Raw genomic sequence first — 21,109 nt, 5'->3', positions numbered from 1 at the left:
CACCTGTTTCAAATCCCAGCCCTGCCGATATCAGCTGCGTGATTTTTCTGCAAGTTCCTTTAAACTCTCAGGCACTGTGAAATGTGGGGTGTGTGTGTGTGTGTGTGTGTGTGTATACACTCAATAAGTATGGGCCACTATTTTATGGCAGCATAATTTACTCTTATCTTTGTAAATTTTCTTTAGAAGCAGAAATGCCTAGTATACATGGAAGGTAAATACAGAATCTGGTGGCTATTTGCTTCCTTGCAGGCACACGTGGAATGTGGCCTCACTGGCCTTCCTTCTTCTGGTAGTGAATAGAGGCAGTGCACAGAGGGAGGGCCACCTAAGGCAAAGAGGTCACCCATTCTTTCTCGATGAACGTACTCACACAAAGCGATTCCTGGGCTCTATTCATATAAACCGGGAGCAAAGAAGAGAGAGGTTTTGTGGTCTGTTTCCCAGGAGAGTCACATTTGTCTAAATGGTCCCCATCTGGAATAGGCTGAAGAGCCAAGTAATGGGACTGTATCAATCTCTTTAGAAAGAAAGGACATAGAAGGAGTGTGAAAGAACAAGGCCTTGCCTGGGAAAATAAATGCAGGTAGAAATCAGGTCATACAGCAGCTGAGCAAGGAAGACATTTTAGTTAAAAAGGACAAGGGAAATAAAACCTTTATTATAGTAAAATAACTGAACCCTACAACATTGCTTGATTTGTTTGATTTGATTATGACTCAGGGATGCATGGCTGATTGAATAAATCTACATCCTAATTTTGTTTCATGTGCTTGATGCTATTATTTAAAAAAATATCTATTTGCTGTCACCTTTGACTTTTAGTTCAACAGTGATTTATTAATTTACTGGTCAAATTTTATTACAAAAACTTAAAGTAATTTCCTCCCACCTTCTCTTATTTTATTGAAATAAGTATAGTTGGAATTGACTAAGAGGCCTCTCACTGTTTGGAAATAATTTTGTTACATGGAACTTTCTATTATAAAGTTGTTTTTGGTAGTATGATTTGTACTGACTTCCACATGACCTTGGCTGACTTATTTTAGGACAATAAGCCTGGTGTCAGTTGTTTTCATGGGGCTCCTTATAGTGCCAGCAGTTCATCGACTACAAATCGACCACATACCTTAGCTCAGAAATCATTGTGGATTAAAGAAATGGAAAGTCATATAGTGGAAAGAGTCATATAGAAATGGGTTAAAATGTTGGCCCTCTTTCTTATTAGGTAAAGTACCTCGGGACAAATCTTAACCACTTGGGAGTCTCAACTTTATCTTTTTAAAACGGGTGTAATACTATCTACTTCATAGATGGTTGAGTAGGTGCTCAGTAAATGTTTATTTTATTATTTTATTATTTTATTATTAACTCCACTTCCCAAACCTGCTTAAAGCAGACAGTTCACAGTGATTTACAGCTCTCTTCTTCCTTCTTCCAGTTTTGATTAGTTATGAAAAACTCATCAGTCATCAGTGTAACCATTTAAAACCACTCATTTGGCTGGTTATTTAAGAATTGTGCTTACAACATTTAATGGAGTATAATCTGTAAAAATACTGAATCACTATGCTGTACACCAGAAGCTAATATAATATTATAAATTAACTATACTTCAATTAAAAAATTAAACATATGAATAATATTTTAAAAAATAAAAGAAATGAGAATTGAAAAAAAAAGAATTGTGGTTCATTTCCGTGAGGCATCCCTTATGTAAACAATTCAGCAGCCAATGTTAATGAAGCACCTAATATCTGGGACATTGTGTTAAGACACAGGGATGATGGTGCGAAAATAAATATATATAAGATAACAGTAGAATCTACCTTATGGAATTGTCACTAGGATTAGATGAGTTAATGATGTATTTAAAGTAGGTGGAACAGTGGCTGGGCCATAGTTAACACTCAAAAATACTAGTTTTTGTTATTGTTCTTATTTTCTCTGTAAGACGTTTAATGAATTACTTGCAGTTCATTGTGGTAAATCCTCCAATAAAGGTTTGTACAGATTGCTATATATAGGGAGTGTGGTACATAAAAGATTGCACTGAAAAGATTGCACTAAATTGAGTCTTGAGTGATGAGAAAAAAATCTTTTAGTTTTCTAGGCAGAAGAGAGATGCAATGCTCAGGGAAAGTGGCTAGAAGTTTGGAAAGGTTGAGGGGAGAAATTATGGACTCTAGGGCACTGTTGTCTGAAAGAAAGAAATCTGAATGAGTTGATGCATCATTTATATAAATTGTTTCATTTCTTCACCTTTACTCAACAATTGAGTGTCTGCTATGTGCTAGGCATTGAAACACAACCATTAACAAGATATTCATGGTCTTCTGGAATGAAACTTAAAGTCAAATGGATAACATATACATTAGATAAACTATGAGCGAGGAAGCAGAGCACTAAAGGAACATATGTGATTATTTCTATTTTAGAGAAGAGGCAAGAAGTCAGGAATCCTGACTTCTATGTTAATTTTGACAACATGGAATCCTCACATTTTAAAGCAAGTTCAGAAAAGAACTATGTATTTTATCTATTTTTACTGGCTAGATTTGAATGTTGCTATTACTATTTTATTATCCATTATTTATTATTTTAATTTCTTTTATTATATTATAGTTATACTATTATATATTTAAATTATTGTATGTATTATTTATTAGCATTTTATTATTATTTATGGAAGCTATTTTTGAGAAAAGATTTTAGGAATATTGAAAAATATATGTACATATTTATATTAAGGGTATTGAAATATTTATTATATATAATATGTATTTATTTTATCTTCATATCAAAATATTTTGATAATACACCCAAATTGATTTTTCCTTGAGATTATGAATAATGATTTTGTTTTAATTTTTGTATTCAGAGGTATTTTAAGATACTTTCTTATGGGGTAATCTTTCATGAAGGAAATTACACTTTGAAGAAACCAACATTCAAAACCTGATATGTTAATAATAAAATGTGAAACACTCGATATAATGGTTTCTTATTCAAGACACACCTAAAGTCTCATGGCTTTTAACTTTAAGCACTAACAAAAGAAGCTTTTGATTACTCTCTCTATCCTGTAATAGAAAATGTTATCCAGTTCATACTTCACTATTTTATAAAAAAATTCTTAGACTCACAGACTCTTCTATCAAGTAGCAAATATTAAAGAAAGGGAGACTTACCTCCTCTTTAATTGTTTTTTCAGAATATCTCACTTTACCCGGAAATTAAGGCTTCTGTCTCCCTTTTATTGTACTAAGTGATAACAGAAAGTTTAAAATTTTGCATCCAGTCATTTGCCTGGCATTTATTTATTTCTGTGATGTGAAAGGTACTTTGTGTAAAATAGGGGAGAAAGACTGGATTCGATCCCTCCATAGGTCAGATAGAACATTCTTACGACAGCTATAACAAATATAGATGGTTTTGAATATGACAAGATTGCTGATTTTTTAAAAAACTGAAATTAGTAGTTTATATTAAATAGCATTTACTTCTTCACTTGAAAGAATGGCAGAGCACAAAGGAAAGTGTTATGTTCCTGAAAGCTGTCCGTGTATCTGGAAAGATTGGGAGTACCTCTCAGGAGAAGTGATTGCTACACCATGTTATACCTGGTAATGAGATCTGTTTATTTCACAATTTTCCTAAGAAATTGTATTAGTTTCAGTCATCTTGTATTTACTTAATGTGACTGATTTCAGCAAAAAAGCAAACCAAGTCTGAGTAAATAAGATTTTAAAGGCTTTCAGGAGTTGGTTGGGAGCTACTACCTTCAGGGAGATCATTATTTTTACTCCTATTTGTTCAACCCAGGAGAAAAAAATGAACTATGACAATTTGAAAATTTAATAGGAAAAACATATCTCAAGTTTATAAGAAAGTGGTAAGTGGTGCAAAGAGAAGGTCACATTTCATGGAAAGTTTTCTGTTTGGAAATAAACCATAAAATAAAATTAAAATACAGTTTCCTTGAAATGTGGATAAAAATTCTAAGTTCATGAACAAGTCCTGTCTAAGGTATTTAAATGGACTCCAGTAGATGAGATGGCATTGTGGTCTTTTAGCCACCAGCAGGCGTATGTTTAATTTTTCATTCCATCACCTGTTTTCTGTGTGACCCAGGCACAATTTCCAGGATTGGCTGTGATGTCTGATAATTTATTTAGACAAAGTGGTAAATATATGCCTTATCTATCATTGTAATAAAATGCTATCAGAACGAATTGGCCATATTTATAAGGGCTATTGGCTCAGTGAATGCTTTTGAATACAAACCTTCCAATATTTATGCTGCTTGAAAAATACTAATTAGAGCCAGGTTTCTTAGAAAGGTAACAGTGTTTGTATTATTTTCTAATAGTGTTTGTCGACGAGGAATGTTCAACTGCACATATTATCCATGCCCAGCAGTGTGCACAATATATGGGGACCGTCATTATCATTCTTTTGATGGACTGGAATATGATTATATCAGTGATTGCCAGGTATTTTTGATAAAGGTATGTCACAATTACTTCCTTTTACTTACAATTATGTAAATACAATGTAGAAAACAAGTATGGTGGACCATGGCATATCAAATCCATGTATCATTAGTAAAACCTATAAAAGTTATAGCAATTTAAAATTAATGTCCTTGACTCACTGTAAAGTTTTATTATGTATAAGTAATGGGCTAATTCGTAAACTTTCTGTGCCTCTGTTTTCTCATTTGTAAAATGAGGATAATAATTGTACCTATTTCCTGGGGTAGTTCTTAGGATTGAATGAAATAAATATATGTAAAACTCTCAGAGAGTGCTTGCTATTTAGTAACTGCTTAATAAATGTCAGCCATTTTTATTTTTATTGGTTTAGTTTGGTGAATACAAATATCAGACATTAAATCATGTTTTGGACCACGTATTGTTTATAGTTGTAGCAATCAAAACAACATGGTTCTCAATTCTAGACATGCTATTTTGACGGTATGCTTTGGTAAACCCAGGGCTCTGTATATCTGATAAAATCCTTAAAATTTCTCATATCTTTAATGCATTCGGATTTTCTGTAACTCTAAATTTTATTTAGATATCATTGATCCCAGAATTAAATTTCTAAATGAAAAATGTAAGCTTTAGGAAGATTGCACAAAAATAAGCAAAATAACATCTTTTTCTCCAGCAAGGTAACATGTGATTATCTTGAATTTGTGTTTTTTTCTGGGTAAGGCTTTTATGTTTTTAGAGCTTCATGTATGATCCTGTTCTTTAAGCATATGTCAAGAAAGTAGACATATTCCCATTTTGTATTAGTTATATTAAATAAAAAACAAACAGTAAAATCTATAGCCTCAATGGAAACCACTGAGTTTCCCTTTCAGTGCTATTTTTAGCCTTCTTTATGAACAATTTTAAGTTTCTTAAAGAATAAATCCCTGGGAATGGATTTGGCAGTGAGATAATTATAGAAGATGACAAGTTGCCTATAGGGGTTGCCTATAGTGTGTGTGTGTGTGTGTGTGTGTGTTGCTTATAGTGTGTGTGTGTGTGTGTGTGTGTGTGTGTGTGTGTGGTTTTGATACTATTTGGAGCATAGGAAAAGCACAGTGATACATATACATTCTATGAGTATTTGTCCTCTTAGAACAAGGCTTATTTAGCAAACAATTTTACATGAGAATTTTCTTGTCCCCTGAAGTTTAGGTTGTAAATTGAGAAGCTTGGAAAAGTAAATAACAATTTAGAGATTTGAATACATAAACAGATACTTTTTTTCTCAAAATGCATCAGACTGATTTTATACCAAATCCTTACTTCTCTTGATATTTAGGTGTCTCTGACATTCCTTAAGATCCCTCTTCCTTTGACTTTCTAGATATTATGCTGTTGGAGCCCTTCAGTGTCTCTTCTGGTTTCTCCATTGTCTCTTTGTTGCCTTTTCTTTTAGCATAAGTCCCAGACCATAGATGACTGAGTTGGCTCCTTCAGGGCAAGGACCAAACCTTAGTCACCATTGTTTTACCAGTGTAGAGCATTGTGCTGGGAACATAGTTGTCCACTGAATATTGACTGAACTGGATGTCTGTTCTTGGCTCTCTGCCCTTTTCTCCTAATGCTTGGTATGATCATCCCTCTCTACCATCTCAACCTCATCTACAAGCTGATGAGTTCCAAATTGACATGGACAGCTCTGACCTTCAACTTCTAGGCTCTTCTGACTCAAGTTCATCCCTATAATAATACACTTTTTTCATTCTGTTAATCTTTCTAAGACTCACATTGCTATCATGTCATTGCTTTCTAAGAACTATGGTTGACTCCCAATTACCAGCTTCCATAAAATCAAACTTCCCTTGAGAGCCTTTGATAATCTTTCAAGGGTCTCAGTTAGCTCCACCCCTCCTTTATGTCTTTTCTCAGGGTACTTTCCTGTACCTGATTGCCTCTACTCCCTCAAAATAACTTTTCTAGTTCACATTTATCTGTTCTGTTCTTCCACATCCTGTTGTATTTAATAGTCATCATGTCAAAAGTAAGCAGCCCATTATATTCTGATTATTTTATGTGTGCTCAATTAGATTGTGTATCATTTTATATCAGAGCTCTGCGTTATACTGCTTTTGGGTTCCTCATAAGGGCTAACACAATTATGGTTGTACTATAAGAGCTGAAAAATTACTTGCTCAGTTTTTTAACCATTTTTTAGAGGGTAGAAATCACAAGTTTACACTTAATTAGTAATCTTTGTTATAAACTCATATACATGCCTTTAACATGAAGTATGTAGAACAGTGCTTCTTAAACTTTAGTATGTATGCACATCACCTGGAAATCTTGTTGCAATATAGATTCGGATTTTATGTGTTTGGAGCAGTATCTTGGATTCCGCAAGTTTTAATAAACTACCCTGATGTTTCATGTCCATAGTCCACTCTTTGAATAGCAAGGATGTAAAGCATTTTCTTCTTTAAAAAATGAATTTTAACTATTTTTGAAATTCTCTTCTTCTGAATAGTAAACTTTGTCACATCTAGAAAAAACAAAGTGTCATTGACAATATTGTATCAAACATGACATGTTCCCATTGGATATGTCATTGAGTTTAATTAATGATGCTTTTTATGCTTTCATTTTAAGTAGCAAAACAAAAATTCTGCCAAACTTTGTTTTCATTTTGTGTAGGGAAAAAATTATTTACAAGTATTTACTAAAAACATTTTAAACCTTGTTCATGTATCACCATCTTTGCAAACATTTTCCAATGTGTGACAATGGTCTTTGCTCATGCATTATCATTTCATTCATTTAATAAACAATTTTTAGGGCCTATTAAATGTAAACTGTGTTAACAAAAACACGCCTTCTCTATTTATTAAGATAGAATTTTGCAAGAAAATTCTGAAGTTTTGAAACAAGGATCAGGACCTACATTTCTGTTTTCCTCCCCCCAGTCATTTTGCTAAATGGTGGGCATTTGGTGAACTCTTAACAACTGCTTATTTGATCTACCTGGCTTTTCCTTAACTCCTCATTTGTCTTTGCAGTAGAGAAATCATAGTATTTACCACTGAATTTTCAAACAATTATTGTTTTTTTTTAATTGAAGCATAGTTAATTTACAATGTTGTGTTAGCTTCAAGTGTACAGAAAAGTGATTGTGCAGAAAGTAGAATATTTGTCTCAACTCTGATTCCTGACAAAATGAAAGTATCTTCTTCTGTTTGATCCTGAATGATGGTAGCAGGCTTTTTTTATTGGTGCTGCAATATAACAGTGCCATTTTATTTAGCAGGCAAGAGCCATTAAGGTTTGGCGTTTAGATTTTATAAACCTGATTTCCTATCATCACTTTAATTTTCTACTATATCCTTCTGTAAAAATGCATACATAATGTTCAGTCTCAGATTTTAATGAGACATGCAAACCTGTATATGAGAAGACATGTTATAGGAAATGTTATTCCAACATTTGAGTACCTAATTAAATATCTGGGTTAAGATTTGTCATTAGGGTTCATGTGGTAAAAATAAGATATAAAGAATATTAAAAGTCTAAAGCTTCAAGTTTTAGAATTGTATATGCCTTTTTTTTAACACCTTTATTGGAGTATAATTGCTTTACAATGGTGTGTTAGTTTCTGCTGTATAACAAAGTGAATCAGCTATACATATACATATATCCCCATATCTCCTCCCTCTTTCATCTCCCTCCCACCCTCCCTATCCCACCCCGCTAGGTGGTCACGAAGCACTGAGCTGATCTCCCTGTGCTATGCAGCTGCTTCCCACTAGCTATCTATTTTACATTTGGTAGTGTATATAAGTCCATACCACTCTCTCACTTTGTCCCAGCTTACCCTTCCCCCGCCCCGTGTCCTCAAGTCCATTCTCTATGTCTGCATCTTTATTCCTGTCCTGCCCCTAGGTTCTTCAGAACCATATTTTTTTTTTTTAGATTCCATATATATGTGTTAGCATACGGTATTTGTTTTTCTCTTTCTGACTTACTTCACTCTGTATGACAGACTCTAGGTCCATCCACCTCACTACAGATAACTCAATTTCATTTCTTTTTTATGGCTGAGTAATATTCCATTGTATATATATGTGCCACATCTTCTTTATCCATTCATCTGTTGATGGACACTTAGTTTGCTTCCATGTCCTTGCTATTGTAAATAGAGCTGCAATGAACGTTGTGGTACATGACTCTTTTTGAATTATGGTTTTCTCAGGGTATATGCCCAGTAGTGGGATTGCTGGGTTGTATGGTAGTTCTATTTTTAGTTTTTTAAGGAAACTCCATACTGTTCTCTATAGTGGCTGTATCAATTTACATTCCCACCAACAGTGCAAGAGGGTTCCCTTTTCTCCACACCCTCTCCAGCATGACCAACATATACTTGATAAGCCAAGAAATATTTTATTCGACCATGGAGTAATTATTTCATACCAAAGACAAATTAGTGATTAACCAATGAAACCTAATAGTCATGGTTTTGAAATATTATCATTCCAGATAGTAAATTTCTCAACACTTGGAGATTTTCTGCTGCAATTTTAATTAATTAATTTATTTTTTAAGAATCAGCATTTCCTTTGAGAAGGATAGAATGGCTGCCAGCACCATTCATTTACTTGCTGCTTTTTCATAGACAAGAATCACTTCTGTGAATATCATATTTAATTCCTTCTTCCTTGTCAAGCAGCTCTCTTTCCTCCCTGTCTTGATTACAAATTCCAGACTTTGTCATTTGTAACGCATTTTTATCTGGTAAAACTTATTTTTTTGGGCCCAAATGTAATCAAGATTACATTTGATCTAGTAATCAAATTCATAAAAATTTCCCTTTTATTTGCCAATGGGACTTTAAAAAATTAATACTTACTCAGCTTTATCTTGAAAGTATAATGTTACTTGACTCTGACATATTGAAGGAATTGTAAAGTTTTTTTTTTTTTCTTTTTAATCTCTGGATTGTGGAGCTTTTTTGTTTTTTAATGTGGACCATTTTTAAAGTCTTCACTGAATTTGTTACAATATCGCTTCTGTTTTATGTTTTTTTTTGTCCACAAGGCATGTGTGGTCTTAGCTCCCTGACTAGGGATCAAACCTGCACCCTCTGCATTGAAAGGCAAAATCTTAACCACTGGACCACCAGGGAAGTCCCTGGGTTGTGGAGTTTTAAATGTAATCTGATTCCAGCGAATACTTACCCTACCTTTGTTGATGGTTATCAAACTTTAAAAATTCGAGCTTCCCTGGTGGCGCATTGGTTGAGAGTCCGCCTGCCGATGCAGGGGACGCGGGTTCGTGCCCCAGTCCGGGAAAATCCCACATGCCACGGAGAAGCTGGGCCCGTGAGCCATGGCCGCTGGGCCTGCGCGTCCGGAGCCTCTGCTCCACAACGGGAGAGACCCCAGCAGTGAGAGGCACGCGTACCGCAAAAAAAAAAAAAAAAAAAAAAAAAAAGAACTTTAAAAATTCAAGTTCTCTGATATTTTATTCATTTTGGAGGCTGTTTATGCTATACTTTAAATAGCACAAGGAATATAGCACATTATTTTTTAAGTGTGTTGAAGCAAATCTAGGACAAAGTTCATAATTGTATTTCCTGACGTAAGGCTTTTTTAAGAGTAAAAAGAGTTGAGAAACCAAACAGCAACTTGACTTGCTATAAGCTCAGAGAAAGAGAGGACACTGGATGTTTTCAGCAAAGTGGGAAATTTAGTATTCCAACTCCTGGATTTCAGAGCCAAAGTCTACTTCCATTATCTATGACAGGCCCCTGTCACTGCTAGGTTTCTTCCTGTAACTTGTTCTAGATTAGGTTTTTCAACATTCTGTTCAGTTGATAGCTCAAATGTTTGGTGCTCTCCTTAAGTCTCTGAAAACCCTTCTAATTTCATCGCTCTCAAATTTTTATACCTTGTATCATATCATCATTTTTCATGTCAATATTTCTTGTGTGATTTCTATGTGTCAGGCCCTATACTGAGAAGTGGAGGTACAGAATGTGCAAACATAGATATCAGTTTAGGGTCCTTTGAAACTTAGGCTGGTGGTGGAGAGTTATTAATCACCAAATCACAAAATTCATATAAAATTGCCACTGTAAAAGTTAATGATGACCTATGCAAAATCCAATTAAACCTTTTAAATTTTTATCTTCCTTTTTTGAAGTGGTTCTTGCTTTGTCTTCTCTGAGGTAATTCTACTGCTTCTGCTGGTCTTTGACCACTCCTCAGTCTCCTCTGGTGGCTTCTTTCTCCAAGAGTTTCTTAGAACACTGGGACTCACAAGTTCCATATTTTCATGCCTGTCTCCTCTATAAAACTCTTAGTTGCTTGTAATCTCATAATATCTTGAAGGATAAACCCTGCATGCATTTATGTATGTACGTAGCTATGTATTTATCCATCCATCCATCCATCTGTCCATCCATCCACAGGAAGTGAAAACAGAGAGGAAAAGAAGTCAAAGGAAATCATTACACCCTATTTAGGCAAATGTAAAGATCTAGATAGAGCCAGATAGAGCTTTCTCTGTCAAATAAGAGTAAAATGCAAATTAATGGCATAGTAATTATACAGTGATGTGGCACTTCAGGAAAAAAAGAAAGAGAGAGAAGAAAGAAGGAAAGAAAGAAGTTACATGTAAAAATTAGATGAAGATTTCACTCTGAATAAAATTTACTCCCCATAAAATAAAAATATTTTCTGCCTTCCAGAAGTTATGAAAGAGATGATGGAATTAACTAATAAGAATTTAAATGTATGTTAAGGGAATAAAAGTAAGTGAAAAAGGAAATGGTAAAATTAAGGAACAAATTAAAGCCCAAGATACATTATAGAGTTGAGATAATAAGCATTTCTTTTAAAAAATGATAAGTATACCATCTTTTGTTTACATTCCATTCCTTTTGGTTCAAATGTGGGAGATAATCTAATTGTCTAGAGTTGTCTTTTTTTTTTTTTTTTTTTTTGCCTGCATTAAAAAGTCCCTTGGCCCATCAAAGAATGTGCTGCTTTGGGGCCAGTCAGCTGTGGAACATAAACCATGGCTGCCTGAGGCTACTGTATCAGCAGGGACTTTCTGTGGGATAGTTACTGTTAAAAGGGGCTGGGACTATGACAGGTCTTAGACTGACATAGCAAGTAAAATAATATACTACCTTGAGAGGTGCTGACATTTTATGTTTTGGAATCACTTGGGAGAATATTCTCTATCAGTGTTTTCAGTACCTGAGCATAAAGGGTTTGAGGAATCTATGTGGCACATTGCTGTTGACCTTTTTCCTCTACCTTTGTGTTACTTACTGTGTTGCTTAGCAACTCTGTAGCATTATCTCCAAACCTAATATTAACTTGAAATGTATATTAGAAACGGAAATTGGAGAAATGTGACTCTTAGGACTTGATAGTTTCAAGTTACTGTCAGCATAACATGATATTACCAGGCAGACGATACAATATAGAATATTTCTTGGCATTTCTGAACATGACATTACCAGGCAGACTATACAATATAGAATATTTCATGGCATTTCTGAATTAATATAAAGACTAAAGCTAACATTGAGGCACTTTAATTAATAGTAATAGAAATGTAATGGCAATAGGAATCCTTTCAGCCAGCTTTTCACATCCCTTAATCTAAATAACTCTTTCCAAGAGGAAGAGGAAAACAAAACCCTGAATTATATATGTATTTCTTCTTTGAAAATTGTTCATAAAGGCAGAAAAGTGTGGCATTATTTTTTGAGTAATACAATGCCGTAATCATCTTGATGACCCTTATTATTCTCCTTTTCAAAGTTTAGGCAATGCTTTGGAAAACAATTGTTTAAGAAGAAGAAAAAGCTCTCAGTTCTTATGAAGTAAGGAAAATTGGGTCACAGAGGAACAAATTAATTACTCTGTTAACAGCATTCATTGAAAACCTATCCTCTAGGCACTGTGTTATAGTGATTACTAATAAGACAGGAAGAATTTGGCCAAACCAAGAATTATATTGAGCTAGTGTTCATATTGTTGGTGGTATAAAAAACTAAGTATGGAGAATTTACATCAAGACCTATATGATTTCCAAACATTTAAGGACTCTTCTCACTTTGAAAATAAACACTGCCCCATATATCTAAAAATGAAAAGGATTCAGGAAATGTATGTGAGCCTTTGAAAATTGGAATTTGAGTTCAAAGAGAATTGTCCCTTTCCTTTTGATGAAATTCCCACCTTCCACTAGGTAGTGGAAGGACTCAGGGCAGTGTGGCTTTAACTTTTGGGGTGAAAAGGACCACTTCAAAAATTTGATGAAAATCATAGACTTTCTTCCTAGAAAAATACAGATACTCAAAAACAGCATTTTACAATGAAATTCCAGAGTCTGTAGAACTATTGAAGCCCATCTATTAAACTGGAATAAAAGTTAAAAACCCTGTTTCCAGAGAGAGAGTTCTCAGTGGATGGAGAGAGGAGTGGCTGAAGGAAGGTGAGGGTGAGGTAACTGGTGAAAAGGTTAGATTGAGAGTGTGTGGAACTAAATAATAGTCTCTGGAACTAAGGATTTCCTATAACCTACAACTGAATTTTCTCCTCAACCGTTACTAAACTCTTCCTAATTGCTCTGCAAGTGGCATTAAAAAAGAGGGTTTTGAACTCTGTCTCTGCCCTTATTTAGCTAAGTGACTTTGGACATTCATTTAATCCTTCTTAACCTCTGTTTCTTGATCTGTAAAATGGAGATAATACATAATTCAAGAATTATCATAAGAATTAAATGAGACAATGCATGTAAAGTTGGAAGGAAGCCCTCAAATGATATGCATCATTTTATTTACTAATACAGTGTCAAAGTTTTATATTTATTGTAATTTTATCTTGTAGGCAAATAATTATTTAGCCAGAAAACTGGCTTAACATAAAACAAAAGATGTTGTCTAAAATGAAAATACTTCTTTTAAAATTCCCCTACATGACATGTCTTGTTGGGTATTTGATAAGAAGAAACTGGTTGATAAATTTGAGCTGTAATAATAAAATGGAAAAAAATCCTTGTTGGAACAGCATTTTAACAGGAGATATTATAGATAAATGTTTAAAGATTGAGCTATCTTGGTATACTTTTATTAAATTCTTCACATTATTAGATCAAAATGATTTTTATTTTAGAGGTAAGTTGTATTTCAATTTCAATACAATTCATTGTAAATCTTGGACTTCTTTAAGATTTGTTAATGAAAAATAAGTAAAAGTTATATATAATATACATTTGTATTAATATAATATTTTTGACATTTCAGAGTACAGATGATTCAGATATATCTGTCATTAGCCAGAACAAGAAATGCTTTGACAACGATATTGTTTGTTCTAAAAGTGTTTTGATTTCAGTTGGGGACACTGACATTTACCTGCATGATACTCCTTACAAACAGGTTAGTGAATTATTTCTTGTAAATCATTTTAACTTGTCCTGAGGATACTGAAAATAAAATAGAAACATTGTGGGGGTACTTTTCTTTATAAGTGGTTACTAGGTTTGAATTTTTTTCTTTGTCATTTTATGTAGCTTCAGTAAATCATACTTGATTTGTCTCTTTTGTTTATACTCCACTTCTCCATTTGCTGATTCTTTCCTTGTCACCTGTTACCTGGAGTACTTCAACATTCTCCAAGCTAGACACCTGGCCTCCTGTCTTAGTTTTTCCCCTCTGATCCATCCTGCCACAGTGCAGCCAGAGTGGTTTTCCTAAAATGGAAATGTAATCTCCTGACACCTTAGTGCTTCAAAACTTTTAAGTGACCTCCCATTGCCCTTACATGGCCTCACCAATCTGGCCATTGCTGCCTCTCCTGCTGTACCTCTCATCGCTTTCTGCTTCAAGACCATGTTCCAGAAGTTGGAGCTTTTATCAGTTCTTCAAATGCTCTATATTCTTTCTCTCACCTCTGGTTCTTCATGAATGTCATTGCTCCTACCTGGATCAGCCTTTCCTTTTAACTTATTCTTATGTGATAAGTCTCATCTTATCTCCTTCAAAGAGTTCCTCCTCTTGCCCTCAAGCTCCCTGTCAGGACATGCATCACACTTTAGTGAAATTACTTGTGTGGTGGCAGTGGTTCCCAACCTTTTTGGCACCAGGCACTGGTTTTGGCACCAGGGACTGGACAATTTTTCCACGGACCGGGGGGTTGGGGGATGGTTTAGGGATGATTCAAGTGCATTACATTTATTGTGCACTTTATTTCTATTATTATTACATTGTAATATATAATGAAATAATTATACAACTCACCATAATACAGAATCACTGGGAGTCCTGAGCTTGTTTTCACTTGCCACTCACTGATAGGATTTTGATATGAGTCTGCAAGCAATTGATTTATTATGGTCTCCGCACAGTCAAACCTCTCTGCTAATGATAATCTGTATTTGCAGCCACTCCCCAGCGCTAGCATCACTGCCTCAGCTCCACCTCAGATCATCAGGCATTAGATTCTCATAAGGAGCGGGCAACCTAGATCTCTCACATGCGCAGTTCATAGTAGGGCTCACGCTTCTATGAGAATCTAATGCTGCCGCTGATCTGACAGGAGGCGGAGCTCAGGTGATAATGCAAGTGATGGAGAGCGGCTGTAAATACAGATGAAGCTTCTCTCTCTCGCCCACTGCTCACCTCCTGCTGTGTGGCCTGGTTCCTAAGAGGCCACAGACCGGTACCAGTCCAAAGCCCGGGGGTTGGGGACCCCTGTGTGGTGGTCTGTGTCTTTTCTATTTGTCTGTGAGTTCTGTGAGAATTGAGACCGCTGTCTTATTTGTTCATTCTTGTAAACTTGGAGCCTGTGCAGTTTGAAAGAATGAATAAAATTCATTCATTCAATCATTTATTCATAATATCTACTTTGTACAAAGTTATGTATTAATTATTGGGACTACAACAGTGAAAAGACACTCACTGTGCTTGCTTTTAAGGAACTTATACTGAGGTGAGGGACACGTTTCAAGTAAATGAGGCTGTGCAGTGTGGTGTGCTATGGTAGGAGTGTGTTTAGGAAATCAGGAGAATCCCTAAGAAGAAGACCTAAACCAACCTGGGATGTTCAGGGTAGTTGTGAAGAGCATAGACTGGTGTCAGTTAGTACTCACTTAGAACCTCTGTTCTGTCACCTGCTAACTGTGTCACTTTGGGCAACTTTATTTAACCCCTCCAAGCTGCAGCTTTCCCATTTGTAAATTTGGGATGATTATGGAATCTACTTCCTAAATTCACATGAGGATTAAATGAAAGAATGAATTTTGGGAAATGGCTCTCCTTCTCTCCTTCACCCTCCTTATTTTTGAAGGCTCAGAAGACATGCTTTGGGGGAAATGATTTGAACTGAGTCTTAAGGGATGAGTAGGTATTAGGCAGGTGAAGAGAGAGAGTAGAAAGGCAATCAGTACAGAGGAACAGTCATGTTGAAAGGAGCAGAGTTCAAAGATAAAATGGCACGTTTGGAGACTGCAAGCAATTTAGTTTGGTTGATGTGGATGGGGATAGTGGAGGGAGGGTGAGGCAAAGAGATTCAGGGAGGAGCGTCCAGATTGACTTTCATGCAGGAAGCCTGGGGACAAGGGCAGTAGACAAGGAGGCTGTGTAATATAATATTTGAACTTACTCTACAAGGAAGAAATTTTGGAATTAAGTGACATGATGTGACATATGGACTTTATAAAGTGGCCTATTTTTGAGTTTTTAGACTAGCGTTTCTCAGTTTGGTTTGCAAAACTTCTGCATTAGAATCATCTAGAATATTTATTATAAGAGCTGGTTCCTGGATTCCACCTCAGGAATTAGAATGGCTGAAGTTGATGACAATCAATATTTCAATGGTTTCCCCAAATTCTGCACACTAAAGTTTGAGAATCGGTGCCCTAGACCTTAGCTCATGTCTCAGTAAGAAATGTTGAGACCAACCAGGCAGCAATCAAGATTTGAGCAAAACAGAGTTTGTACAAGTCGTGCTAACATCTTTTTGAAGTAATTACTGCAGTTTGGTGTAGCCATCAGCTGGATATTCATTTATAGCTGAAGGTTCTCTCTAAGAGAAAGGATGTGTTAAAAAAAGAAAAACTGAAAATAGTAAATGCTTTTATAAAGACTGTTTGACACATTTTTGAAGTGATAATTGCAGTTCTGTGTAATGTTCATCTTCCAATTTTCACCTGAATGCAGGTGCTGATGAATCTCCTTCATATATGTTGTGAAGTATAAAGTAAGATGAAGAAAAATCATGAAGATAGTTTGACCCTAACAAATCTCTGGCTAATATTTTTTCTTGAGCATCAAAATTGAAAATAAGTACCATTTGTTTTATGGCAGATGGATTGCTCATTCAGGGGAAGGAAAAAAACCTGTTATTTTTTTTCAATAAATGTACCACTCTAATTTTATCAAATATGTAGCATATAAACATTTTATGAGTTGAAGCTGTATTTTAAAAGTTTTAATTCTCTGCTTTTTATAACTTACTTTTCTAACATCACTGGAGTTTATTTAAAGTGCAATAATTCTCTCCTGAAGTGGAGGTCCAATTCATAATACCTCAACCTTATAAGGAGAAACATCTTTACTTCCTAATCTGAAAAGTAAGGAGTACACCATCTCCTTTTGACCATTGTCCTCTTGTAGCAAACTGCCTTGTCTAATAAAAATGAAGGATTTAGCTCTACAGGCAAATAGAGAGGATGTGCTTTTACATCAGGGTAACTAATACAAAACCAACCTGAAGGAAGTCCAATAATCTTATCCAAAAATTTATTTTATGTTCCAGTGATATGTCAACCAGTCTGAGGGAAGTTTAATAGGAAAATACATGAAGAAGGTATTTCATGGATTGAAAAGGAGCTATAAGCTACAAACATTTCACTTACTTACTTTGATTATTGCTGTTCAGGCTGGAAGCTGAGAACTAAGAACAGGCCAGTGCAGGAAGGCGTTAAAAATATATGTTATCCTTGATCTAGAAGCTGCAGATACTGCCATGAACTTGACAAAGTGCATCCTTCTGGGAGCTAACGTTCATGTAGGGGGGAAGACAGATAATAATGCCAAAGACAAATCAGATAATAGAAAGGTCCTGAAAAGTGTAATCCAAACGGTAAAAATAGGTTCTATGGCAGAGGGTGATATGGGGGCCTGGCAGGCTACACATATAATGGACCTAGTGAAAAATGAAAATGTAGAGCCCTTGATCAAACAGGGAACATTTTTTTCCTTTGTTTTTTAGTCTTTCTTTACCTGCCATGGTGTTTTTTCTTTATCATTTAATGCCTTGCTCACTTCGACACAGGGTACTTCCAGGTTGAGTGCAGACCCTCACAGGTACTGAGGGCATTGCCCTATAACTCCAACTTGGCGCTTGGAAGTAGAAGGAAATGAGGTTAGGTAGAGTCCATTAACAATTCATACTGTCCTATACAATATACCGAGCGCTTATAAGTATGACCTTGATCTAGGAGACTGAAAACTCCTTATGGATGTGACTGAGTTTATTTAATTTGCCCTATGAAATATTTATAAAATGGTACACTATAGTACAGTGTTTCCAAGCTATGCTTTTGTTCTTACTTGGGGGAGAAAAATAACCAAAGGAATTCATATCTCCTTCACAATTTTTATTTTGCTTCTGGTTAAATTTGTTTTATTTACTTTGATTTAACCATGTATTTTTAAAGTTTTTATGTGACTTAATTTCAATGTCAGATTCAGCATAATCTTTTATAGGGTATAGCCCTTGCCCATAAAGAACATTGCATATTCTCACTTTAGGTTAAAGGTACTCTAAATTTTCCCAGTGGGTTCCGTCTCTAGTTTCTCCCTATTATCCTTTCTAGCACACACATTATTTTCTTTTAATATACAAACATGGTCTGTCATTTTACTATTCAAAAGCCTTTATCGAGGACGTTTTGCACATGGAATAACAGCCATTGATTGTGATGGGTAACTTGATGGCAAAGGGTCTCAGACTATGCTTGTCATGGAATCCATGCTGTAGCTCTCTGGTGCTCTCCTTAGTACTGAACAATCTTAAACTTCCTGCCCCTGAGCCTTTGTTCAAACTGATTCCCTTCTCTTGGGATGATTTCTTCCTCATTCTCTTCTCCAGCCCTTTATATCTTCCTATCATGGCTTCTTACATATCAGTATATATGTTCCACCTCTTGCAAAGAGCCTTCCTAAGTTCCTTTTATGGAAATTCATCTCCCTGTCCTCCTTAACACCTCTTTCTCTCTATAGACACACACACACACACACACACACACACACTTTGTGCTTTTGTTTTTCAATTATTCAGGTAAAGTCATACATTTTTAGTACTCAATCATATTTATTCACCATCAATATAAAATTTCTGGGTCAGCAGGTATATCCCCCTAATGTACTCTATGTCCACGCCTTGTTTGTGCTCTTCTCTATAACTGAAATACCTTTTTCCCTTTGCTCATTTATCCATGTTGAGCCTATCCACCAGTGTGTATCTTGTTACCAATTTTATGATTTTCCTATTTTAGGCACTTGTTCTGTCTTTCACTACAAAATTCAGGAAAGACAGGGCTAAGCAGAAACACTAGTACGTAGATAATTATTGATGGATATAATTAATGTTTACATTTTGGTGAGAAAACAAGAAATTCATTTTTTTCTTTATTATGCTTTTTCTTTTCTTTTTTTTTTTTTTTAAGAAACGATCAGGTTTTTTTCTGGAAAGTAAGCCAACATACCAGCTTTGGAAGGCAGGGTACTACATAGTAGTATACTTTCCAGAGAAAGACATCACTATTCTTTGGGATAAAAAGACAACCATCCATATCAAAGTTGGACCACAGTGGAGGGTAAGTCAGCCTATTTGGTAGGTCAATCCAAATGAGATGCAAAAAATGAAATTACATTTACCTTTTGATGTTTTACAGAAATCAAATGATTGATGTTTTCCTTTAAGAAATAAGTTATATTTTCAGAATTACTAACTCAGACCCCAGAGAAGAACAACTTTACCAAGTGCTGTATACAGTTCTTTTTTACTTCAACCTTACAGTATCCAGTTTTTCAAAGTTACTTAGGTCAGGTTTTTTTTTTCCCATTCCCTGCAGCATGGTTATTTGATATGTTTGTAGTAGAGTTAGATTCATTTATTACAGTTTGCATTCCATCTTTTCCTCCATATTCTGGATATTTTTTTTAAGTTTACATACAGTAAAATTCTAAAAAAAATGTAAAATAATTTACTTTTGTGGTCTGCAGTTCTATGGATTTTAACAAATGCATGGAGTTGTGTATCCACCACCACAGTTCTAGATAGAACAGATCCATCAATTCCCAGATTTCTCACATGTTGCCTCTTTGTTGTCAACTCCTACTTCCAACCCCTCACCCTTGGCAACCATTGATCTATTTTCCATCTGCATAGTTTTGCCTTTTCTGGATACAGTAGAAATGAAATCATGCAATCTATAGCCTTTTGGGTCTGGCTTCTTTGACTTGGCAAAATACATTCAAGATTCATCCATATTGTTGAATGAATTAATTGTTTGTTCCTATACACTGCTAAGTGGTACTCTGTTGTATGGATGTATTAGTTTGTATTATCCATTAATGGTTGAAGATTCAATCTGGGTTGTTTACAATTTTTGTCAATTTATATTTTACATTGTTTTAACTATTGTTTACTGTTAAATATTGTACTAGATATTATTAAATATTTTTATTATTTTAGATATTTAAAATTTTATTAAACATTTAAAATTTATATGTTAGGGTTGTTTTTGAAACGTTGATATAGTTTTAAAAATCCACTTTATCTGAAATTGAAATTGAGACTCATGGATATAATCTGTGGCAGGTTAGGGAAAAATGGGGATAGTAATAACAAATTCTTATAAAACTAGAAAATATACATATTTTAAAATATTTTAAAATGTTATAAACTTAAGATATGATTGTATATTGAAGTCATTTTCTTTCAGCCCTAAGCAAAATAAAGCCCCCAAATCTATTCCTAGGTGTTTGCTGGCATCTTGCATTTCTTTGATGAAGATGAAGTAGTTTAGTCATTGCCATACTTCTTCAGCTATGTTTTCTGCCATTGTCTACCATGTATCCTCCCTTCCTTACTTTTTTGAAAACAAATTAACCATTTATTCTTCTACATCTTCCCTTACTTTTACTGCTGCCTTAAATTTTGGGATGAGCAGTAGCAGAAGAGGCCACTGTCTTTGAATAGGTATTGCGGCTTCTGAGAGCAGAGGCACCATGGTAAGCAGTGGCCTTGGCAGTTGCAATCCCAAGGTTATTGTCAGCTTTGCTGGAGGCATGGGCAGCCAACTTTACCATTAACAAAGGGCTGCATTCCATTCTTCAGTACATGAGGGGAGAGGTCAGTTTGTTTAATTTCAAAGCTTAAGGAGGATTTTCATTGCTTTTGGAATCTCGTTCTTCCCTGTACTCTTAATCCACCTCCCTCCCCAAGAGAAAAGTTTTTCACATTATTTGAGAAAATGCAGTGGACATTGTTGATGTGGATAATCCATATGGCACTTGCAGTAACCACTGCATAACCCATAACAAA

The 21,109-nt window shown here is 35.1% G+C and overlaps 1 protein-coding gene across 3 annotated transcripts in view; it reads left to right on the top strand.

Moving 5' to 3' along the window:
* Nucleotides 1-21,109, top strand: part of OTOGL (otogelin like) — a 355,766-nt gene that overhangs the window by 265,205 nt on the left and 69,452 nt on the right. For all 3 annotated transcript variants that reach the window (XM_079936918.1, XM_079936917.1, XM_079936916.1), the window contains exons 25-28: nt 3,519-3,626; nt 4,373-4,511; nt 13,798-13,932; nt 19,227-19,376. In XM_079936918.1, coding sequence (XP_079793044.1) covers nt 3,519-3,626; nt 4,373-4,511; nt 13,798-13,932; nt 19,227-19,376 — 532 coding nt within the window. The remainder of the gene's footprint in view (nt 1-3,518; nt 3,627-4,372; nt 4,512-13,797; nt 13,933-19,226; nt 19,377-21,109) is intronic.

Source organism: Stenella coeruleoalba (genome assembly GCF_951394435.1).
Source record: "Stenella coeruleoalba genome assembly, chromosome: 11".
Classification (NCBI taxonomy): Eukaryota; Metazoa; Chordata; class Mammalia; order Artiodactyla; family Delphinidae; genus Stenella; species Stenella coeruleoalba.
The sequence above is the reverse complement of the archived record's forward strand: the minus strand, read 5'-3'. Positions and strand labels throughout refer to the sequence as shown.